The 19,359-nt window shown below is 58.5% G+C and overlaps 1 protein-coding gene across 1 annotated transcript; it reads right to left on the minus strand.

Moving 5' to 3' along the window:
• Positions 1-16,776: 16,776 nt before the first annotated feature.
• Positions 16,777-18,422, minus strand: TMEM270 (transmembrane protein 270). The gene is made up of 3 exons (XM_065920378.1): positions 18,351-18,422; positions 17,281-17,700; positions 16,777-17,073 (listed from the first exon to the last, which is right to left on the minus strand). The coding sequence occupies exons 1-3, from the start codon at positions 18,420-18,422 to the stop codon at positions 16,777-16,779; spliced, it is 789 nt and encodes a 262-aa protein (XP_065776450.1).
• Positions 18,423-19,359: the final 937 nt, after the last annotated feature.

The following is a 19,359-nucleotide window of genomic DNA, read 5'->3' on the forward strand; positions in this document are numbered from 1 at the left end:
GGAGACAGGGGAGAGGGCTGGGGGTCTGGGGAGGGAACCTCAGAGAGGGGAAGGGGCTCCCCAGTCCAACCCAACCCTGGTGTAGGACCAGGACCCCGGAGCCCCCCTTCCCCCAGACCGCCCATCCCCTGCCAGGCTTCGGTGGGGACGCAGAAGCAGGGCTAGGGGCCATTTTCACCTTTTAAAAACCACAGACATCCACACCGGTCACCGGAGCCAAATTTCTGGGAGAGACAGAGGCCCCATGAACGCTTCGCCTGACGTCAATCGGGGCTTCTCTTTTGTGTCTGCGGCTTCGACAGAAGGAGGCCGGATTAGGGGCTCGAGCTGAAAAGGCAAGAGAAGGACCAGAGGCCGGGGGCAGCCCCGGTCTTCTGACCTGTCCTCCTGGGCCCAGAAAGCTTGTGGGGGTGGTGGGGGGCCCTGCTGATGAGCAGTGCAGGGGTCAGCTACTGGGCAGGTGTCAGGGCATCGGGCGTCAGCAGCAGCATTGGGACCCCTTAAGACCCCACCACTGAGCCCTAACATTCAAGCCTAATTTGTTGTCTGGGAGGCTCCGTGTCCCCAGAGAAGGTGGCACCATTGGCCACTAAGGGACCCTAGATGCCTCCTGCGCTACAGACCCTCACCCAGTGGGGTCCCAGGAAGAACTGTCCTTGCCAACTCCCCTTTCCTCCCCTGTCCAGGCCAGCCCCCCTCCCTGCCCTGCTCCAGGCCAGAGCTTTTGAAGTGGTCCCCCTCCCACCGCCCCACCCTCCTTCCTCTAATCCCCTTGACATAGCTGCCCAAGGTGTCCAATTTCTGGAGCTCACCTCCCCAACACTGAGCCTCCGAGACAGTGAAATTGAAGCCCAGAGAGGCCCGAGGGGCTGTGTGATACCCTCTGTGTCCTCGGGTCCGGCCCAGGCATTGGGGTACATTTTGCTAAAAGAAAACGAAAGAGCCAGACTGGACACCCTCCCCAGCCACCCAAGCTGGGTTCCAGCCTTCATTCTGCCTCTGGACCCTTTAAGAGGCTTCAGAAGTCAGGAAACAGCTCTGTAGGGGTGGGTAGTGGGGGGAGGGAGATGGTGGGGAGGGGCCAGGGGTCACCCTTATCAGGTACCTGCCTCAGTCAACTCCACACCCAGGTCCAGCCCTCACACTGAGGGCCCAGTCTGATGCCAGTCCAAGCCTTGACCCCAAACCCAGAGTGACCCCAATACCCACCCTAGACTAAGCCCAGCCATGACCCCAGACTGAGCCTGGCATCCAATCAAACCCCAACTCCGCTCTCAGACTGGACTCCAACCTGAAATACAGGCTGACACTTGAGCCCAGCTCAGACTGAGCTTTGGGGGATTTAATCTCAATCCCAATTTAAACCTTGATCTTGACCCTGACCCCAAAAGTGAACCTTGCACCTGGTCCCAAGGCAGAGGACTGGCGCGGCATAAACAGCCCAGGAAAGACTCCAGGGAGACCAGGACGTGAGCCCCCACCTCCTCTGCTGCTGGGCTGGACAGCGGGTCCCTCTGAATGGTTGGGATCACTTATGGAGAAGGCATGGAGAAGGAAGAGGCAATACAGGACTTGCAGGAGTGGTGGCCCGCCCTGGGGAGGGCCTGTTCCAGAAGGGACGATTCCCCCACGCATTGAGCCTTCCTCCACAGGGAACAGACCATACCCGGGGCCAGCTGGATCAGGGCCACTCTCGACAGAGGGTGGCTATGCATGGGGCTCCCAGTGTCTGGTCCTCATCTAATAACAGGATACACAGGGTTGGGGAGGAAGGAGTCCAAGTTCCCCGGGCTGGCTGGGTCCTGGGGGACCCCTTTCTCCCCACCAGGTGCCTCCTGGTCTCTGAATGTGGGAACCAGGGCCCCAGGGAGGCCCGCCTGAGCCCCCTTCTGCCTCACCCCAGTCCCTGGCCACTCTCCTTGCCTCGCTGTGAGAACGTGCGCTTGCAGCCGCCGGGAAAAGATCAGCATGAAGGAATGTGCTGTCCAGGCTCCAGCGGACAGGATGGGCCCGCCGGAGAGAGAGCAGGCGAGGAGAGGATGGGGAGATGGGAGCTGGGAAGGAAAACAGAGATGTGCCAGGCAGCAGGCCAGGCAGCGCCGGGCCAGCCATTGTTCCCAGAGCCACGGGTCAGGTGCATTGGGCCAGGGCCGAATCCCAGCCTCTGCTCAGCAGGGCCCCAGACTTCCTAGGCCTGCCTGCCTCCCTCTGTCCCCAGATCCTGAGCTCTGAGGCCCAGCCTGGCCAAGGAAAGAGAAAGACTCGTCCTCTGTGCCCCCAACTAGTTTTATGGCCTCTGTCTGTCTTTTGCTTCATCTCCCCTCTCAGGTCCACAGCCTCGCTCCATCCATCCCTCTCTTGTGGGGGGGGGGGGGGGGCTTCTGGTTTCAATGGCTCGATAAGCTAGTCCACAGGTAGGCTTTGAGAGCTGACAACGACTCGACCTGTCCTCTCTGTGGTCCCCAGGCTCAGAGCATCAACATCACCTTGAAACTTGTTAGAAATACAAATGACTGGGCCCCACCCCAGATCTATGAAATCCACAGCCTGTTTTTTTTAATAAGTCCCATAGGCCTACGCTACCCACTCAAGCTTGAGCACCACTGACTTTAGAGTGTGACCTTGCTTAAGTCCACAAATGTTGATAGAAATGATACGTAACCAGATGAATGAACAAGAGAGTGGAGTGAGTCTCAAGAGGCCTGGTCTTATCCCCAGGCTTGAGTCGAATGATTCCTTTTTGCCCAGCTGGTGTCTGAGAGAACTGCAGACTGGAAGAAGAGAGGATGGAGTGGCTGAACTCCCTCTGAGATGGAGCGGGCTCTGAAGCAACATTACCTGCAGAAAGCCCATCCAGAGGCCCTGGGGCCTGGGACTTGGGAGATGCAAAGGGGAGCCAGAGTTGACGGGAAGAAGGGGTCCAGCAGGTCCATGGGACTCGGCATCAGGAACCTGGGACCTGGGAACCAAGCAAGAGGGCAGAGCCGGGAACATCCAACAGCAGGCAAGAGAGTCCTCAGCATACAGCTGGGGTCCAAGTCTCTCATGCCAAGGAAGAATTGATAAGAGGGGCCCTGGGAGCAAAGTTGAGCCTCTGTTTTTAGAACTAAGACAGAAGGTTGGACATTGAACTTGGCTCCTTCTGAAATGCCCTAACCAAGGGCACGTCCAGCCCCAGAGTTTGTGGCAGAGTTAAGCCTGCCCGTGGAGTCTAGGGACTCTAGCTGTCAGGAGGGGACAGGGAGATACTTGGTAAGATCCCTGTAACTTGTCCCCAAATGTGGTCTTGGAGTCGGATATCTGCTGAAGTTGGGATTGCCCTTTCCAGAACTTCACACCAACTGGATGAGCGAAATCCTCCCGGCTTCCCAACTGCCTAGGTCTTGCCCAAACTTGGTCACAGTTGACCGAATCATGACTCATATTTTCAGAAGAAATTAGCGAGACAAACAAGGTCTGTCCCTACCTCCTTCTTCTGTCCACCTGCCAGCTCTTCTCCATTCAGCACCGAGGAAGAGCAGGCGATTCATGTGACCAGATCTCCACTTGCTTGACACCAGAGAACCTCCATGGCCAGCTTCCTCCAATGTTGACCATTTCCCACTCAACATGAAAAAAGAAGCATCCTTAGCCACAGCCACCATTTCTGCTGGGTCCCTTCTCCAGGGGATCTTCCTGATCCAAGGATCGAACCTGGGTCTCCAGCATGGCAGGCAGATTCCTTACTGTCTGAAACATCAGAGAAGACCAAGAAGCCCAGAGATCTCCTCAAAATCTGCATGGCCCAGAGCATGTCCCGCTTGTCCTAGGAAAGATTTCATGGAGGAAAAAGGCACTAATATCAAATAAGCGTGGGAAACACTGCATACCGGTGTATGCGTGTACTTGCTTAGTCATGTCCGACTCTGTGACTTCATGGACTGCAGCCTGCCAGGCTCCTCTGTTCATGGAACTTTCCAGGCAAGAATACTGGAATGGATTGCCATTTCCTCCTCCAGGGGATTTTCCCAACCCAGGGATCGAACCGCATCTCTTGCATCTCCTGAATTGACAGGTGAATTCTTTACCACTGAGCCACCTGGGAAGCCCCTTCTTAGTAGATCAAAATAGACTAAGGTTCTGAGAAGTCCCATGAGAGAGAAGTCTGTCTGACTTGTCAAATCCAGTGTCTCTCCAGCTTATCGGGTCCAGAACCTTTTTTTCTCTCCCAAAAGAACATTCTGTGGAGCATCACTTGGGAACCACCCAAAATGCAAAGCGACGTTTCCCACTGCCATCTTGACACAGAGGAACTTCTTTCTGGAATTCCTGGGGAGGGGAAGCAGAAGTTGGGGGTGGGGGGAGAGGGGGCTTCTAATTAAAAGACCCCAAGACAGAGAGAGCAGGGACCCTGGAGGTCTGCAGGGGCAGGTGGTGGGGCACTGGGATCTTGCAGTGGCAGGAGGCTCTAGGGTCCCCCCCTCCCAGCTACTAGCTGAACCCCAGCTTGCCCATCTGTAACTGGGGCATTTTTGAGACCTAAATAACATACTGCGTGGGCATCCCTGTCTCCGCCTCCAGAAGGCCCCACCTCCAGAGCCACCAACCCCAGAAAAGAGGTCAAAGAACAGAAGCCACAGGAGGAGGGGGCAAGCTTGGCCGAGAGGGGAGGTTGGCCATCTGCTGCATCAGAAGAGAAAACCATGGCTAATCTGGAAAAGCCAGCCTGCAAGGGAGTGACCGCATCTCCCAGCATCCTCTGGGGCAGGTACAGTCTCATCGTTTGGTTGGACACAAATCAAAGACCAACCCACCTGCCTCCCTGTCCTGCCCAGCAGAGCCCCCTGTTCTGTCTCCTTGTTCCTCTGCATCCTCCAGGGCCTGAGACGACCTCCCAACCCCCACCTGTGAGCTTTTGAGGCTCCTATCTTCTTGGGGCAGAGGGGAGGAAAATTCTGCTATAGTTCCCTCCCTCCCGCCTAGACTTTTGGCTGCCTTCTGAAGCCGGACAATACAGGGAAATGTTTGCACCCAAACAACTCCGCTGCTTCAGGAACTGCCTGACCCTGCCCAGGAAAGCAAAATTCTCCAGCTCCACCCTGCGGCCCCCTCGGTCTGGGGATCAGAAACCAGCAGAGAGGTTATTACCAGAGCAGAGGAGGTCACGGGCATCCCCAAGGTGGCGAGAGGAGAGTTCAAGGGTCACCTCCCTCTAAGGACAGGAGCTTTTTCCTTCCTGCCCAAATCAGAAAGGGAGCTCTGGGGTGGGATGGGAGTGGGAGGGGGGTGGGTGGCGGGTGGGATAGAGGCTGGAGGGGGCGGGGTATATGTATACAGGGGTGGGGGTACAGCTGATTCACGTGGTTGTCCAGAAGAAACTAACACAACCATGTAAAGCAAGTATATTCCAATAAAAAGAAAATATACTAAAAAAATAAAGTCAAATAAAAAAAAAAAAAAGAAAAAAAGAAAGGGACCTCTGTCCCCGACTGCAGGATACACAAAAGCCAGATTGTCAATATTTATCTGGAGAGTCCAGGCTCTGGATTAATCTGGCCTAAAGATAATACAAATAGCACTTTGATGTGACTTCAGAAATGTATTAATTCATTCAACAAGCATGTGCTTGTTGGGTTCTGGGCCAAGCCCCAGGCTGGGCACTGGGGATCTGGGGTAGATCACCCCCGACTCTGCCCTGGAGAGGCCCACCGTCTAGGAAGAGAGAGAGGGAGGCCCCCCCCGGAATGCAATAAGATGGCAGGTGGGGGCCTGCTCCATCCCAGTTGAAATTCTTCCTGAGAAAAGCCAGAATGGTGTCAGCTCAAATAAGGGCTCGAGGGATCGGCGAACCCGGGGGGTGGAATGGGCTAGGGAGGGCCACACGCACTCGCGGCCGTGGCCACCAGCTCAGGAAGCCAAGGGGTCAGGGCAGGGTGCAAAAGCAGAGGTCTCTGTCCGCAGTGTCTGATAAAACACTGGAGGCACCTCCCCTCCAGAAAGCCCTTCCCATCCGGTCTGATTCTCCCCTCGCCCTGAGGAGCAGAACACCAGGTACAAGTCAACAAACTTGCAAAGCAACAAGGAGATCAAGCAGATTGCAATCTCCTGTGTGGCTGGCGCAGATGCGTCTGCACGGGACACCGCCACGGGGTGACCCCCGCCCCGGTGGGGAAGTAGGGGTTCCTGCCCACAGACCTGCAGGGCTCATCAGTTTCCTGTTTCCAGTACCGGGTGCATGGGGCAAAAAGAAGACGTCAGTGACCCCGGGCTCCCACCTGCCCCCCCCCCACACCCACCCCTCATGTGCAGCCTGCCTTTGAGGAGGCCCAGGCCGAGATGGAAGCAGGCAGGAAGATGGAGGGGCCGGCCGCCTGCCCGGGGCAGCTCAGGTCAAGACAGCCAGTCTGCCTATTGCAGCCCCTCACGCCCACCTCCCCCCTCGGGCCAGAGACTGTGTGTTTTTGTCTTTCTTGGGAGGGGGGAGGGGTGCGGCTCGGAGCCCTGAGTGATGAGTTAAGTGACAATGAATTTGCGCCACATGGAGCCCTGGGCTTAAGGGGAAAGTGTTTTGGTGAAATGCAGCTGGGATTTCATCAGCCCCAACCCCCCAGACAGTACAAAAATAGTCCGGGCCAGGCCGGCTCTGACCCACAGGCCTGGCCCAATTTCACCGCCCCGTCCTGGAGAGAGGCTCCGAGTGGCCTCTTTCCCTGAATCTGGGTTTCGTAATCTCGCCTTGTTGTTTTGGTCGCTTGTTTGTGGACTGGCCTGGTTTGTCTTCTCTGGAGGATTCGGCTCCCTCACAAATTCCCTGCCACTTGGACCTGCAGAGAGAGGGAGGGGGTGAGGCAGGAAGACCCTCCCTCTCTCTGTCAGGGACCAGGCCCACACTGGGGACTAATCACGGGGCGCCCTGTGACCTGGGGAGTGTGGGTGGATGGGGAACCCTGGACACAAAGATGAGAGGCGGGCTTCACTCTAGCAAGAACTGGAAGGGCCTTGTCAACCTCTCAAGCCCAACCCCATTCCTCGGGGGGGAAACTGAGGCCAGAAGCAGGAAGCGAGTGAGCTGAAGTGCCAGAAGCTATTAACAGCATCACCAGGGTTCTCTCCACGTACCTGGCACCAAGGCCTGCTGGGCACCCGGGAGTCCCCCAGAGGGTGTGTGGATTGCGAGTGTGGTCAAAGCCCTTCATCCCAAACCTCAGCTCAGAGGAAGGAAACAGAGAGGGAGCTGGGGGCAGAAGAAGGAGGCGGGCAGGTCCCCCAGCGCCCTGAGCATCTGTATCTCCTTTCCCCCAGGTGAATGGTGAGAGCTGCTCCTCCCACCAGGGCTGGGAGCAGCTTCCAGGGGAGAGAGACGCTCCTGCAGTGAGGCCAGGGGCTATTGGGATGGGTGGGGGGGGGCAAGACAGGGGCACCCGCAGGTGAGACGGTGGAGACAGAGCCTCAGCATCCCTCAGACCAGTTGCTGGGGGCTGCCGACCAGACGGAGCAGAGTCGTAGGTGGGAACCTGGCCTCCACCTGGACGGCTGGACCAGGGCTGAACCCTGCTATCCTGGGGGTCAAGCTGAGGGTCCTGAGTGATTGAGGCTGCAGGGTCACAGTGGTCCGAGACCCCTCTGAGAACCAATCTCCTATCCTGAGCGCCGAGGCTAAGACAGACCCAGTCCTGGGCACCAGGACGGACACAGAACCGGTGGTCGGGGCATTGGAAACTTGACAAGTGGCGGCAGAAGGAAACTGGTTTCTGGGATTCCCCTCGTGGTCCAGTGGCTAAGACATTGCTCTCCCAACACAGGAGGCCAGGGTTTGATCCCTGGTCAGGGAAATGGATCCCACATGCTGCAACCAAGGGTTTACATGCCTCAGCTAAAAAAGCTTGCATGGCTCAACGAAGACCTGGCACAGTCTAATAAATTAAATCTTTTAAAAAAAGGGACCTGGGTTCAGGCTGACCTGGGCTCTCCCCCAAGTTAACACAAGGGATGCCAGAGGGCAGCACCCCAGGGTTTGGCGACGAGGGGCCCGGAGGGGCCACTGGAAGTCCACCTTGCGGGCGGGGGAAAGCTGGATCGGTTAGGGGTCCAGCAGCCTGAGCCCACTTCCCTTTCTTCCCACCCGCTCAGCCTGTTCGGAGGCAGAGGAGCTGCTGTCCAGGCTTAAGCGGCAGCTTGCTCCTCAGACCACAGGATGGGACTCGCATGGGTCCTTCCTTCCTTCTTTCCTCGGCCTCCCCACGCAGGGTCTGGCCAGAACACCTCAAACGCACACAGGAAGCAGGGTCTGGGCACGCTGACCCCCACCGCTGCCCCCTGCCCCGAGGACCCGGGGACCCAGCGTGTCCAAAATCCCTGCCGGCCTGGTTCTCTCCCCTCCCACACCTCCAGAGCATTTCCGCTCCTTTCTCTCCCATTGTTTTCCTTCTTGGCCCTTGGCCAGTCCCCAAAGGCCAGGCTAAGGCCCGTTGAAGCCAGCCCAGTTAGGGAATGGGGGGGGGGGGTGTCGGGATGGAGCTCTGGGATGCCTGGCCCAACCCCAGGAGTCTGGGGGCTTGAGGGAGGTGTCTCCCCAGCCCTCTTGGTAGGGGTGGGAATTAGGAGCTTAGTGAGAGGTAGCGGGTCAGATAGGCCTTGATTTGAATCGCTTCTCAGTTGTGTGGAGAAGGGATTTGCCTTCTCTGAGCCTCAGTTTCTCCGTCTGTAAAATGGGAGTGAAGATAACAGCCTGCTGCCAAAGTTGTGGCGATTAAGTGAAGTATTACATTATGGTCCGTGTCCTTACTGCAGTACCTGCAACAAAGGAGGTACCCAGTGAGGATGGCTGCCATGTCCACACCCAAACAGGGCAAAGGGCTCCGGGTGGGAGAGGTTGTTAGAAAGTATCAATGGAACAAGGCAGGTCAGCCTGGGCTGTCCAGTAATGACACCCCTGGCCCCAGAAAGTCCTCTCCTTCTCTCTGCTTTTTCTTCTGGCGGGTCAGATGGTGGCAGAGGCGGACTGAGGGAAGCCTCCCCACATGCTCACACAGATGCACATCCATGGAGACCCCTAACCCCCAGCCCTGGGAGCTCCGGGTGACCCTCCAGAGCTTCCCCCCTGGGAGGAAGCAGCCCCCCCTCGGGAGTAGGGGTACCCTGAGGATGCTGGCCACAGACCAGGTCGGCTCAGGGCTGACCCTCACAACCCCAGCAGCCTGCGATTCCCACCTTCCAGAAGAATCAGGGGAACTGGCTCCCACCCTCGAAAAGACTGTCTCTGAGTCTGGAAGGCTTGACAAGGCCGGGGACCGCCCTTGCATGCCTGACACCTCATCTGAAGGCCTGGGGCAGTTCTGGGGAACAGGCCGCTGTAAATCAGCTGGTCTGCTTCTCCTTCTGGGCTGGGCATGGCCGCAGCCCTTCTCCAGGCCTCAGAGACCCCAAGGCCCCACCCTCCCCCCTAGTTCCTTTATACTCCCACTCTCTGTCTCCCCCACCCATCCCATTTGCAGGGCGGCAGTGAGAGTGGGGAAGGACACAGACTTGGATGGCAAACCATCCGGCTTGAATCCCATCTCTGCCATCCAATGGCTGAGTGGACCTTAAGCCTCGGGCTCCCCATCTGTAAAATGGATTAGTAATAACAACAGTACCTCATCCTAGGGAGGCTGGAATGAGTTAATACCAGGAAAGGCCTCAGGGCGGTATCTGGCCCAGGGTGAACACTCAATAAATGCTAACCCTCATTATTTTTTATTTGTGTCTCTGCCTTGCATGTTTGTTGACTCAAATTTTCCGTGGGTAAGGAGGTGCGGAAGAAGACTTGAAGTTCTGTGGTCTAAACTGCCCGCTGCTCCCAGGGCCTCCGGGCTGGAGGCTACGTACAGCTATAAAGGATTCCTTTCAATTGGGGCCAGTGATGCTCTGATAAAGCTTGACCACAGGATGCAGAATCGGCGGGCTGTGGGCTCACACCCCAGGCCTCAAAGGCTAGGCCAGCACCAGAGCTGAGGCCATTCAGGGCGGGGAGGCAGCAAAGCCCTCAGTCCTAGGGCACAGGCTGCCAACTCTTCTCTGCGTTCCCAGCGCCTCTCTCCCCGTCTTCCCCCCGCCACCTTCCATGCCAAGTATCTGGCCTCCACCCATGACTGTGCCTCATGTCATAGGCAGCTGAGTCTCAGAATCCTAGATGCCTGGAGTCACAGGGTTGGAGTATAGTGATGGAAAAGTATCTAACACAGCTTTGACCTCTTGGTGAGAACAGCCTCTGCCATCTTCCTGATGGTAAGCAGCCCTGCCAGCTTGGATCCCCTCCTGTGATGGGGAGCTCACTACCACAATCCCGAGAGAATCCCATCTGCTTTCATTCCTTAGGGTACCATGTCCCCAGTGAGGTCACAAGGGTCATGCCCCACACTGAGGAGGAACAGTCCAGGCCACCGCTGGGCAGTTCCCACAGCTGGAAGGTTTCCTCCAACCCAGACCTGCCTTCCTCCCCTCACAGCCCCATGCCATGTCTCTGCCCCACGAGCCCCTCACCCCGAGGTGGTCTTTCCTGCAGACTAGCGCTAGTGCCCTCCAGTCACCTGCCTCTCCAGGCTCTCTTCTCTGAGTCGGGGGCCTCTGGGAGACATCTAAGCCCATCCTGCCACGCACAGGTACTGGCAGAGATGGGGTTAGAAGGGAAGTGACAGGTGGGCACATCGTGTAAGGTGTACTCCGTGACAGGGACCCAGTGACGTTCCACCATCAGCTCGTGCGCGGCTCACCCTGCAGCACCCTAGGCTCCCCGGGAGGGGCTGGGCAGGCAGGCAAGCCGGGGGGCCCCGGAGACTCTTTCAAGCGATGCCAAGAGCCTGCAGGCTGAGTTGGTGCAGAGTGGCAGCTGTCACCACTCCTAGCAGGGGACGTGTGTCTACATTATGTCACAACTCAGCTATTCCCCAGACAGCCCCCAGGAGAAGCCCTGGGAGCTGTGACATCCAGAAAGGAAGAGGTTGGGGGGGCGGCTCTGCACACAGGAAACCCACCTCAGGGCAGGGCACCCCAGAGAGTACTGACTCCAGACCCCACCAGGCGTGGGGCAAGGGGATGGCCATGGGGCCCGGAACCTCCAGATGTGCCGCCTGCAGACGGGCCAGAGCGGCCGCCAGGGGCCAGATGGGCTGCATTAACCTGGGAGCAGGCCCCTCAGGGTCCAGATGCTCCGTGTTGAGCCGGCAAGCCGGCTTTGGGTTCCAGATGTGGGCCTGGGGTGGGGAGGGGGGATGGGACACAGCTCCAGATGTGTGCATTCTGAGCAAAGGAAAACTGTGGGACTCCGCGGCAGCACCCCGGGGGCCCAGGGGCCTAAGGCTTCGAGGGCTAGGCCAAGGGGCCTCTCTGCTCGCATCCGCTCCAGCCCACCCACCACTCCAGCCCTTGGGCCTCGGGGGATTCAGGGTTCACAGAACTCTGACCCAGCAACTACCAAGCCCAGAGGCTCCGGCCTCATTTCGGGAGCAAGGACAGAGCCCAGGGTCATGCAAGCCAGGGACAGGCGGGACCCCCGGCGCGAACAAAGGGTCTCGAGTCCCTCCGACCACAGGCAGCTGGGGTAGGGGGGTGGGTGGCGCGGTTTCCAGTGCTGGAGGTCAGCCTCTCCCCAGACGCTGTCAGTCACACACTGGGCTGACCTGGGCATCCCTGGGGGAGCTGTAGGAGGAGGCACGGCCCTGACCTTCGAGGTGGGGTCCGCGGGGTGGGCAGGGACACGGTCCAGCCCTAGGAGACTCAGAGGATGCAGCCCTCCAGCCTCCTCCTGCCGCAGATGGTGCTGCTTCCCAGGGGGTGGCAGGGTTGGGGCTCAGCTCGGCAAAGGACCCCGGCCAACCCCAGGCACTGAGCCACCAAGCTGAAAGAGGCGCTCCTCTCCCTGAACACCACCTTCCCAGCCAGGGCGGTTCCCCACAGCTCCGGTGCAGGGTGTGGGCTCCCCATCTCAGAGAAGGTCAGTCCCAGAGACCCCTGCAGCAGCCCCTCCTCGATGTCCAGAGCCACCCCTCCCCACCCCTTCCCGCAGACCCTGCAAGTGGGCTAAGAGGGCAAGGACGGAGGCCAATGGTGGGCCCTGGGAAAGCCCCTCTAAGCTTCAGTCCTCGAGTTTGCACAGGGGCCCCGGCTCTGGCCTCTGAGCCAGGAAGGCATGGCAGCCCCAGTGGGTAGAGGTCAGAGGTCAGACCCACCGCCCGCAGTGGCTTCTGGGAATCTCAGCCTAGAGGCGGCCTCTAGGCCCGCGCAGAGGAGAGTGGGGTGGGCACGCACGGCGGCCCTGGGCGGCTGCTGGTCACCCCGCAGAAGCCTTCTAACCCTGCCCTGGTGAAGCAGCCCAGAGACGGTCAGCGGGGAGGCTGGCAGAGCGGGGAGAGCCGGCCGAGGCGAGAGGCGCTAACGGGGTGTCAGGCGAGCGCTCTGGGAAGGGGGCCGCGCCTCTCCGCTCCAGCAGCCCCACCTGGGGCCCACGCCCAAGAGCTGGGGCCTGGGGGAGAGATGCTGGCCTGATATTGCGTGCAGACGGGCCGGGGAGGGGGTTGTCCACCCTGAGCAGGGAAGCCTCCTGTAGCCAGGGTAGCCCAGGAGGCAAGGCCCGGGTGAGCCCCCACCCCGCTGGGCCTCCTTTGGGTGGCAAACACGGGGACACCCCCTTGGGCGGCAGGGTCTGTCCAAGCCTACAGGTAGCTCTGCCTGCTGGGCCGCAGAGTCCTGGGACAACCTCCAAGCCTCAGGAAGGGCCCTCTCGTGTCCCATCACTTCCTCCTCCGGTCAGACCCCTGCCCCGGGGCTCCAGTATCCCATCCCCAACTCAGGGGACCCTGGTTTCTCATATTCTCATTGTTCTGCCTGGGGCCTGCCCAGCACCGACACACACCGCCCCCCATCCTCGAACACGCACCTTGACGGCCTCCAACATCACTCTCCCTCCTGGGGACAAGGAGAAGCCTGAAAAGGAGCCCGACTCCCGGGACAGTGGCCTCAGGGAGTCACTAGGAGCCCAAGGACCTAGATGGGCGCTCTGTGCAAGGGTCGGGGGTGGGGGTGGACGCAAGGTCAATGAAAGGCCAGGGATGGAGGAGGGGGCCCCTCACAATCGTGGCTGGGCGGCCAGGGCCCTGTGTGTCTTGGCCGAGTGGGACCCCTGGGCCGCCAGGTATGTAACAATTCCAGCCATTTCCTGCCCTATTAATGAGAAAGGGGCTGATATAAATACACGCTCAGCATAAATAAATACAGGCCAGGCCCGGGACTGCATAGCAGACAGATTGCGTGGAGCTGCTGGCCAGCCCTGCAGCCAGCTCCCCCCACCCTGTTCGCACCCCACCACCACCGCCCCCCAACTTGTTTTTCCTCCAGCAGGCCAGGGCCCCTCCACACTCTCAGGCCTGAGATAGACAGACCCGCCCACTGGCCCTCTGGACCTCAGAATAAGGCCCCCCGTGGCGCTGGGAAGTCTGCAGGCCCGAGAGAGAGAGAGAGAGATCGGGGTTTCCCAGAACCGCCTCTCCAGGCCTGGTGGGGTACAGTGTGTGTGCAGACTCAGCGCAGCCCTGTGAGGCCCGAGGCTACAGCTGTACCTGTTCATAGGTGGGGAGACTGAGGCTCACGGGGTTAACAAACTTGCCTGAGGTCACGCAGAGGGGAAGGGGTCGGTCCAGGGTTCAGACTGCAGCCTGTCTGACTCCAGGGCCTCTGATCTTCTCACCGCCTGCGAGGAAAAGCCACGGGCATCTTCACGCCTTCCTCCTCTTTCTCCCAAGCCCCAGCGCCGAGTCACCAGGGCCCCTGGGTGGCCTAGGAGCATTTACAGATCTGGAGCCAGATCTCAGCTCATGTCCAGGGACCTATGGCTCGGCAGGTAAAGAATCTGCCCGCAGTGCAGGAGATGCGGGTTCGATCCCTGGGTTGGGAAGATCCCCTGGAGCAGGAAATGGCAACCCACTGCAGTATTCCTGCCTGGGAAATCTCATGGACAGAGGAGCCTGGTGGGCTACAGTCCATGGGGTTGCGAAGAGTCAGACATGACTGAGCAACTAGGCAAGCAAGGACCTATCAGAGCTATACCGGTGACCTCCTCCCAGCTGGGGTGTCCAGGATATTGAGGAACCCCCCCAACATTGGCTGTTTCATCAGGATCACCCAGTCACCCGACGCTGCATAGACATGGAAACCGAGACCCAGAGGGGACACCCAGTGACACGTATAATGTGAATGGATTCCCATCAGTACGTCAGTATGGCGCCCCATCAGTGGCTGTAGGTGGGCTGTGTGTGTGCGCACACAGGTTTGCATGTATATTGCAACTAGAAAGGTATTCCACACACAGTTGACTCTCTTTCTCTGAAGTTTAGAACCAGAGACAAGAAAACATTTTTACCTTCACACCTCTGTCCCTTTTTTTTTTTCTTTTGGCCACACTATGGGGTTTGTGGGATGTTACTTCCGTGACCAGGGATTGAACCCGGGGCCCTGGCAGTGAAAGCATAGAGTCTTAACCACTGGACCACCAGGGAATTCTCAACATCTCTGTACTTGTGGTAATTAAAAAAAAAAAATTTTTAGAAGAAAAAAAATAGCCCCTACCCTCATCTCCCCCCACCGCACAAAACTCTCCCCGTCCACTGCCCATGGGCCTCACCACTGGTCCCAGCCTCCAGCCCATTCCCAACTCCATCCTGGCTCCGTTCTTCTCTCCCCAGCTGGCATAGGTACTGGCCACCTCCCCTCCCTTCTTGGCCTTTGAGGCCCCTCTCCACCTGCTCCCTCCCTCCCAGCACCCCAGGCCCATGGTCAGAGCCCTATCCAGTGCCATCTTGGTCCCTGGCCGCCCCCCAGGCGAGTTCTGGGGCCTCCTCCCCGACCCCCAGCCCCCACCTTCAGCAGGGGGCCGAGCTCACACACCTCTGCACTCAGCTTTCCCTGCGCGCTGGGTGCAAGTTCCGGAATCCCAGCTGTGCTGAGCCCCCTCACAGGTGTTCTGCCTGGTTGGCCAGATGGGAGCCCTTCAGAGTCCTCGGGCCAGGGGCAGGCCGAGTCTGCTCCTCAGGCTCAGAAGAAGGGCCTGGAAGTTCACCCCACATCCACCCCCGGGCCATCTGCAGGTTTTTCTACGAGAGGAAGGGCAGGAATCTGGCCCTAACTTCTCTAGGAGCCAGAATGCAGGAGAAGAAAGTAGAGCAGAGCTCTCTGGAATGTCTTCCCACACTCATTGCCCCCAGGCTTGGGAATGAGTACAGAGCGATCACTAACTCCCAAGAAACCACCCCTCTGCTCCTCTCACAGAAGCACTGCCCCAAGGGTGGCGAATGGGGGATCTGACCCGCTGAGGCCTGAGCACGCCTCCACAGCATCCGCACCCCTTGAGCAGGACCTGGGCAGCTGAGGCCAAGGGCCGAGATATCTGGTGTTTCCCTCTCCCTGGAGGAGCTGGATCTGTGGTTGCATTTGTGGGTATGGGGTTGGGTGGACAGGCTTCCCAGGTGGCGCTAGTGCTAAAGAACTCACCTGCCCATGCAAAGGATGTAAGAGATGCAGGTTTGATCCCTGGGTCAGGAAGATCCCCTGGAGGAGGGCATGGCAACCCACTCTAGTGTTTTTGCCTGGAGAATCCCATGGACAGAGGAGCCTGGGGAGCTACAGTCCATGGGGTTGCGAAGGGTCGGACACGACTGAAGCGGTTTAGCAGGCAGGCAGGCAGGCAGGGTTGATGGACAGGTAGACAGGCTGAGAGATAGACAGGTGGGTGAGTGGACAGATGGATGAATGAGTGGGGAAATGAGTGACCAAGTGTATAAACGGATGCACTGGCCAGCTGCAGACTGGCTCAGGAATAGTTCCTTTCTGAAAGGAATTTTCTAAATCTCTGAAATGTGAGGCCCTGGCACCCCCCAGAGGCCAGAGTCTCTAACTACCCATCGTCCCTAAAAACCTTGGGCATCAGCAGTCTCAGGAAGCAGGCGCATGGACCCAGATGAGGTGAGGGGTTCTAGGAAACAAACAAACAAACAAAAAAAACTAGGGTCCAGTGCTGGTTGTTGCTCTGACTTATTCTGGGACCGAGGGAATGAATGTTCAAGCTTCTAGGTTCAATCTCATCTGGATGTCTGCGCTGGTAAGTGATTTAAACAAAACTATGTGTGTAAAGCCACTGAGGGGGCTTCCCTGGTAGCTTAGATGGTAAAGAATCTGCCTGCAATGCAGGGGGCCTGGGTTCGATCCCTGAGTCGGGAAGATCCCCTGAGTAGGCAATGGCAACCCACTCCAGTATGCTTGCCTGGAGAATTCCATATACAGAGGAGTCTGGTGGGCTATAGTTTTTTCATTTTGTTTTTTCCTTATCGATGTCTGAGAGGGTTACCTGGCACATACCAGGCACTCACAGAAGGTGATTTCCTTCCTAGAGGAAGCCCTGGGGCAATATGGTTTAGTCACCAAGTCCTGTCCGACTCCTTGTGACCCCATGGACTGTACCCTGCCAGGCCCCTCTGTCCGTGGGATTTCCCAGGCAAGAGCCCTGGATTGGTTTGCATTTCCTCCTCCAGGAGATCTTCCCAACCCAGGGATCAAACCCATGTCTCCTGCTTTGGCAGGTAGATTCTTTAACACTGAGCCACCTGGGAAGGCCGAAACTTCACATGCACCCACACGAATGCACGCGTGAGTGCGTGCACACACACACACACACACATACATGCACGGGCACACCCCTCCAGCCCAGTGCAGAAGAAGGGCCGAGAGTGAGGCCCCAGGCCAGACCAGACAGGGGAGGCACAGGGGACACATTTATTCTCCAGGAGTTCCAGGCTCTGGCAGGACTGGCCTGGCCTCGGGGGCTGCGGGCCCAGGGGGTGGGGGCTCAGATGAGAGCCCCAAGGCCTTCTGGGGCTCAGCCTCCTGGGCCTGGGCCAGCTGGGCTGTGTGCTCGAAGGCGGCCTGCAGCAGGTGGGAGGCGAGGCAGGTGGTCCAGGTGATGAGGTAGGCCAGGTGCCAGGAGGTGAGCGCTAGCGTGCTCTCCACCCACCAGCACAGACTCTTCAGCAGCGCCAGTGACCTCCGCACCACGCGGTTCTCCAGCAGAGCCTGGGGGCGGTGGGTCAAGTGGATGGGCAGGCGGCTGTCCGGAGCTCGCATGCCATGCTGCCTGGCTGCTAGGACCACCCCTACGACCCCCCAGCCCAGCCCAGCCCAGTGTCCCAGGTCTAACCTCCCCAGCCCAGCCCAGCCCAGCCCAGTGTCCCAGGTCTGCCCCACCCACCCCCCGGCCCAGCCACGCCCGCCCTCACCCACCTTCCTGGGCAACCGGCCCAGGCTGCAGCACTGGGCTTTCCGGTACAGTCTCCAGACCACCAGCAGCAGCAGCAAGGCAGCCAGCATCAGGCTGTGCAGACATGACAGGAACAGGTCCGTCCAGGTGGCCGCAGACAGGCCCAGCTGCTCCCAGGCCCCCAGCCACCTTGGGGCCAGGCCCAAGGCGCGGGCACAGCCCAGCAAGCCTGCCCACACCAGCCTGGGCACCCGCAGCGCCAGGCACACGGGGACCTCTAGCAGTGTCAGCCCGGCCCGGAGAACCCGGCCCACGGGGCAGCCGGCGATCTTGGGGGGTGGGTGGGACCCCTGGGCCTCCCGAGTCAACCCCGACAGCCAGTGGTTGAAGAGGAAGATCTTGAGGAGCAGGAAATTGTAGAGATGGGTCCGGTTCTGGACCAGCTACAGAAAGAGGAGACCGTCGTCACCCACTGCCACTCACTTGCCGCGGGGGCCCACCTATCCCAGACTTTCTGGTGCGGGTGGGGCTGCCAGGCCATCCCGGGCTGGGCCCTCCCCTTCTCAAGGCCTCAGTTTCCCCCACCCCAAGAGTGATCTTTAACTGTCCACTTGGAAGGACTCCATCCTCAGGAGGGAGCTTTAGTAGGTGTTTCATATTATATTTGGTTTTCTTTCCACTGGGTTTTTTTTTTTTTCTCTCTCTCTCTCTCTTTTTTTTTTTTTTGGTCACACCAGGTGGCTTGCAGGATCTTAGTTTCCCGACTAAGGATCGAACCCATGTCCCCTGCAGGGGAATCACAGAGTCTTAACCACTGGACCACCAGGGAATTCCCTTTCCTTTAGGTTTCAATGGTTATTTACCACTCTCCAGACTAAGGTCAGGTTTGAAAAAGACTGGTGGGAAGGTCAACACTTAACTCATGGGAGTGACCCTCTGGAGAAAATTCTGCGGCTCTTCAGCTTGAGGGTGGGGCTTCTGAAAGCTATGGGATTACTCCAGGAGGTGGGCAGCCACCTCATTTCACCAGCAGGATCCAGCAGCAGCTTTGGTCCTCACCCCCCCGGCCCCCAACCCCCAACGCCCCCCTCACCAGTGCGGACAGCTTCACCACCACCAGTAGAGTCCCCGAGAGGCTGGATCTGACCGGAGGGACGGCCTCCATGTCTGGCCCTCCTTTCCCTTCTCCGGAGGAAGAAGCAGGGTGACCTCACAGACACCACAGGGTGGGGACCAAGTTACCGCGGGGACCCAGTTGCCACAAAAGTCTCCCCTTTCCCTGCCTCCTGCCCCATCACTGCACAAGAACTGGGGTACTTGTCTTCCACATCCTGTCGCCTTCCTGCTGGGAGACTGCTCCCGGGGACATCAACTCCACCAACTTCTGGTCCGCCCCGCACAGGCAGCCAAGGCAGAACAAAGATGCTGTACCTTCCCACATCCTTCCAAACCCTGAAGGACCAGAGACCTGAGAGATAGACATCTTCGTCCCAGGGCTGCGGGCGACAGGACACTTGAAGGCAGATGGAAGCCTCAGCCGACCAAATCTGAAAGCTCCTACCTAACCCGCATCCATCCCTCTTGCATTTTGCTAAAAGTTTGGTCCCGTCTCAAAGCAGAGAAGTCAGCTGTAACCTTTATTCTCCAATCGAGTGGTGTGTCAGTGGCTTCTGAGAGGAGGGCAGGGGAGAGAAAATGTGCCCACAAAAGGCTTCAGAGGGTCTTAGAGAGAGGTATTCAGAGAAGGAAAGGGGGCACTTTGCTGAGCAAGACCCCTTGGGGGCCACAGGCTGCATGGAAGAGCGGTTTCTAGAAGCCGTGGATCAGAGTCAAAGTCTTAGAATTCTGGGAGAATCCAGAACCTTGATCAGAACCTTTCCTACGATGCTTTCCTGTCTGGGTACCAGCAGGTGCCCCGAGATGCGGCAAGGATGAGGCTCTCACTCCATTTAGACATTTTTTTAAAAGCGCGCCCTCTGGTGGCCGGTGAGTGCAGGGCATAATTGCTGTCTCGCCCCCTTTCTCCGCGACGACCCTTGTGCAGGACACAACTCTCCGTAAAGAGTCCCTGGAAGGTCAGAGGTGACCCCTGCCCAGGACAG

Source organism: Muntiacus reevesi, chromosome 2 (assembly GCF_963930625.1).
Source record: "Muntiacus reevesi chromosome 2, mMunRee1.1, whole genome shotgun sequence".
Classification (NCBI taxonomy): domain Eukaryota; kingdom Metazoa; phylum Chordata; class Mammalia; order Artiodactyla; family Cervidae; genus Muntiacus; species Muntiacus reevesi.

Bases quoted from the DNA above. Each gene is read 5' to 3' on its own strand.
- TMEM270 (XM_065920378.1), bottom strand. From the start codon at position 18,422: ATGGAGGCCGTCCCTCCGGTCAGATCCAGCCTCTCGGGGACTCTACTG. The intron at 17,701-18,350 runs GTGAGGGGGGCG...CTCTTTCTGTAG, and splicing joins TGGTGAAGCTGTCCGCACTG to CTGGTCCAGAACCGGACCCA. The intron at 17,074-17,280 runs GTGGGTGAGGGC...CACCGCCCCCAG, and splicing joins TGGGCCGGTTGCCCAGGAAG to GCTCTGCTGGAGAACCGCGT.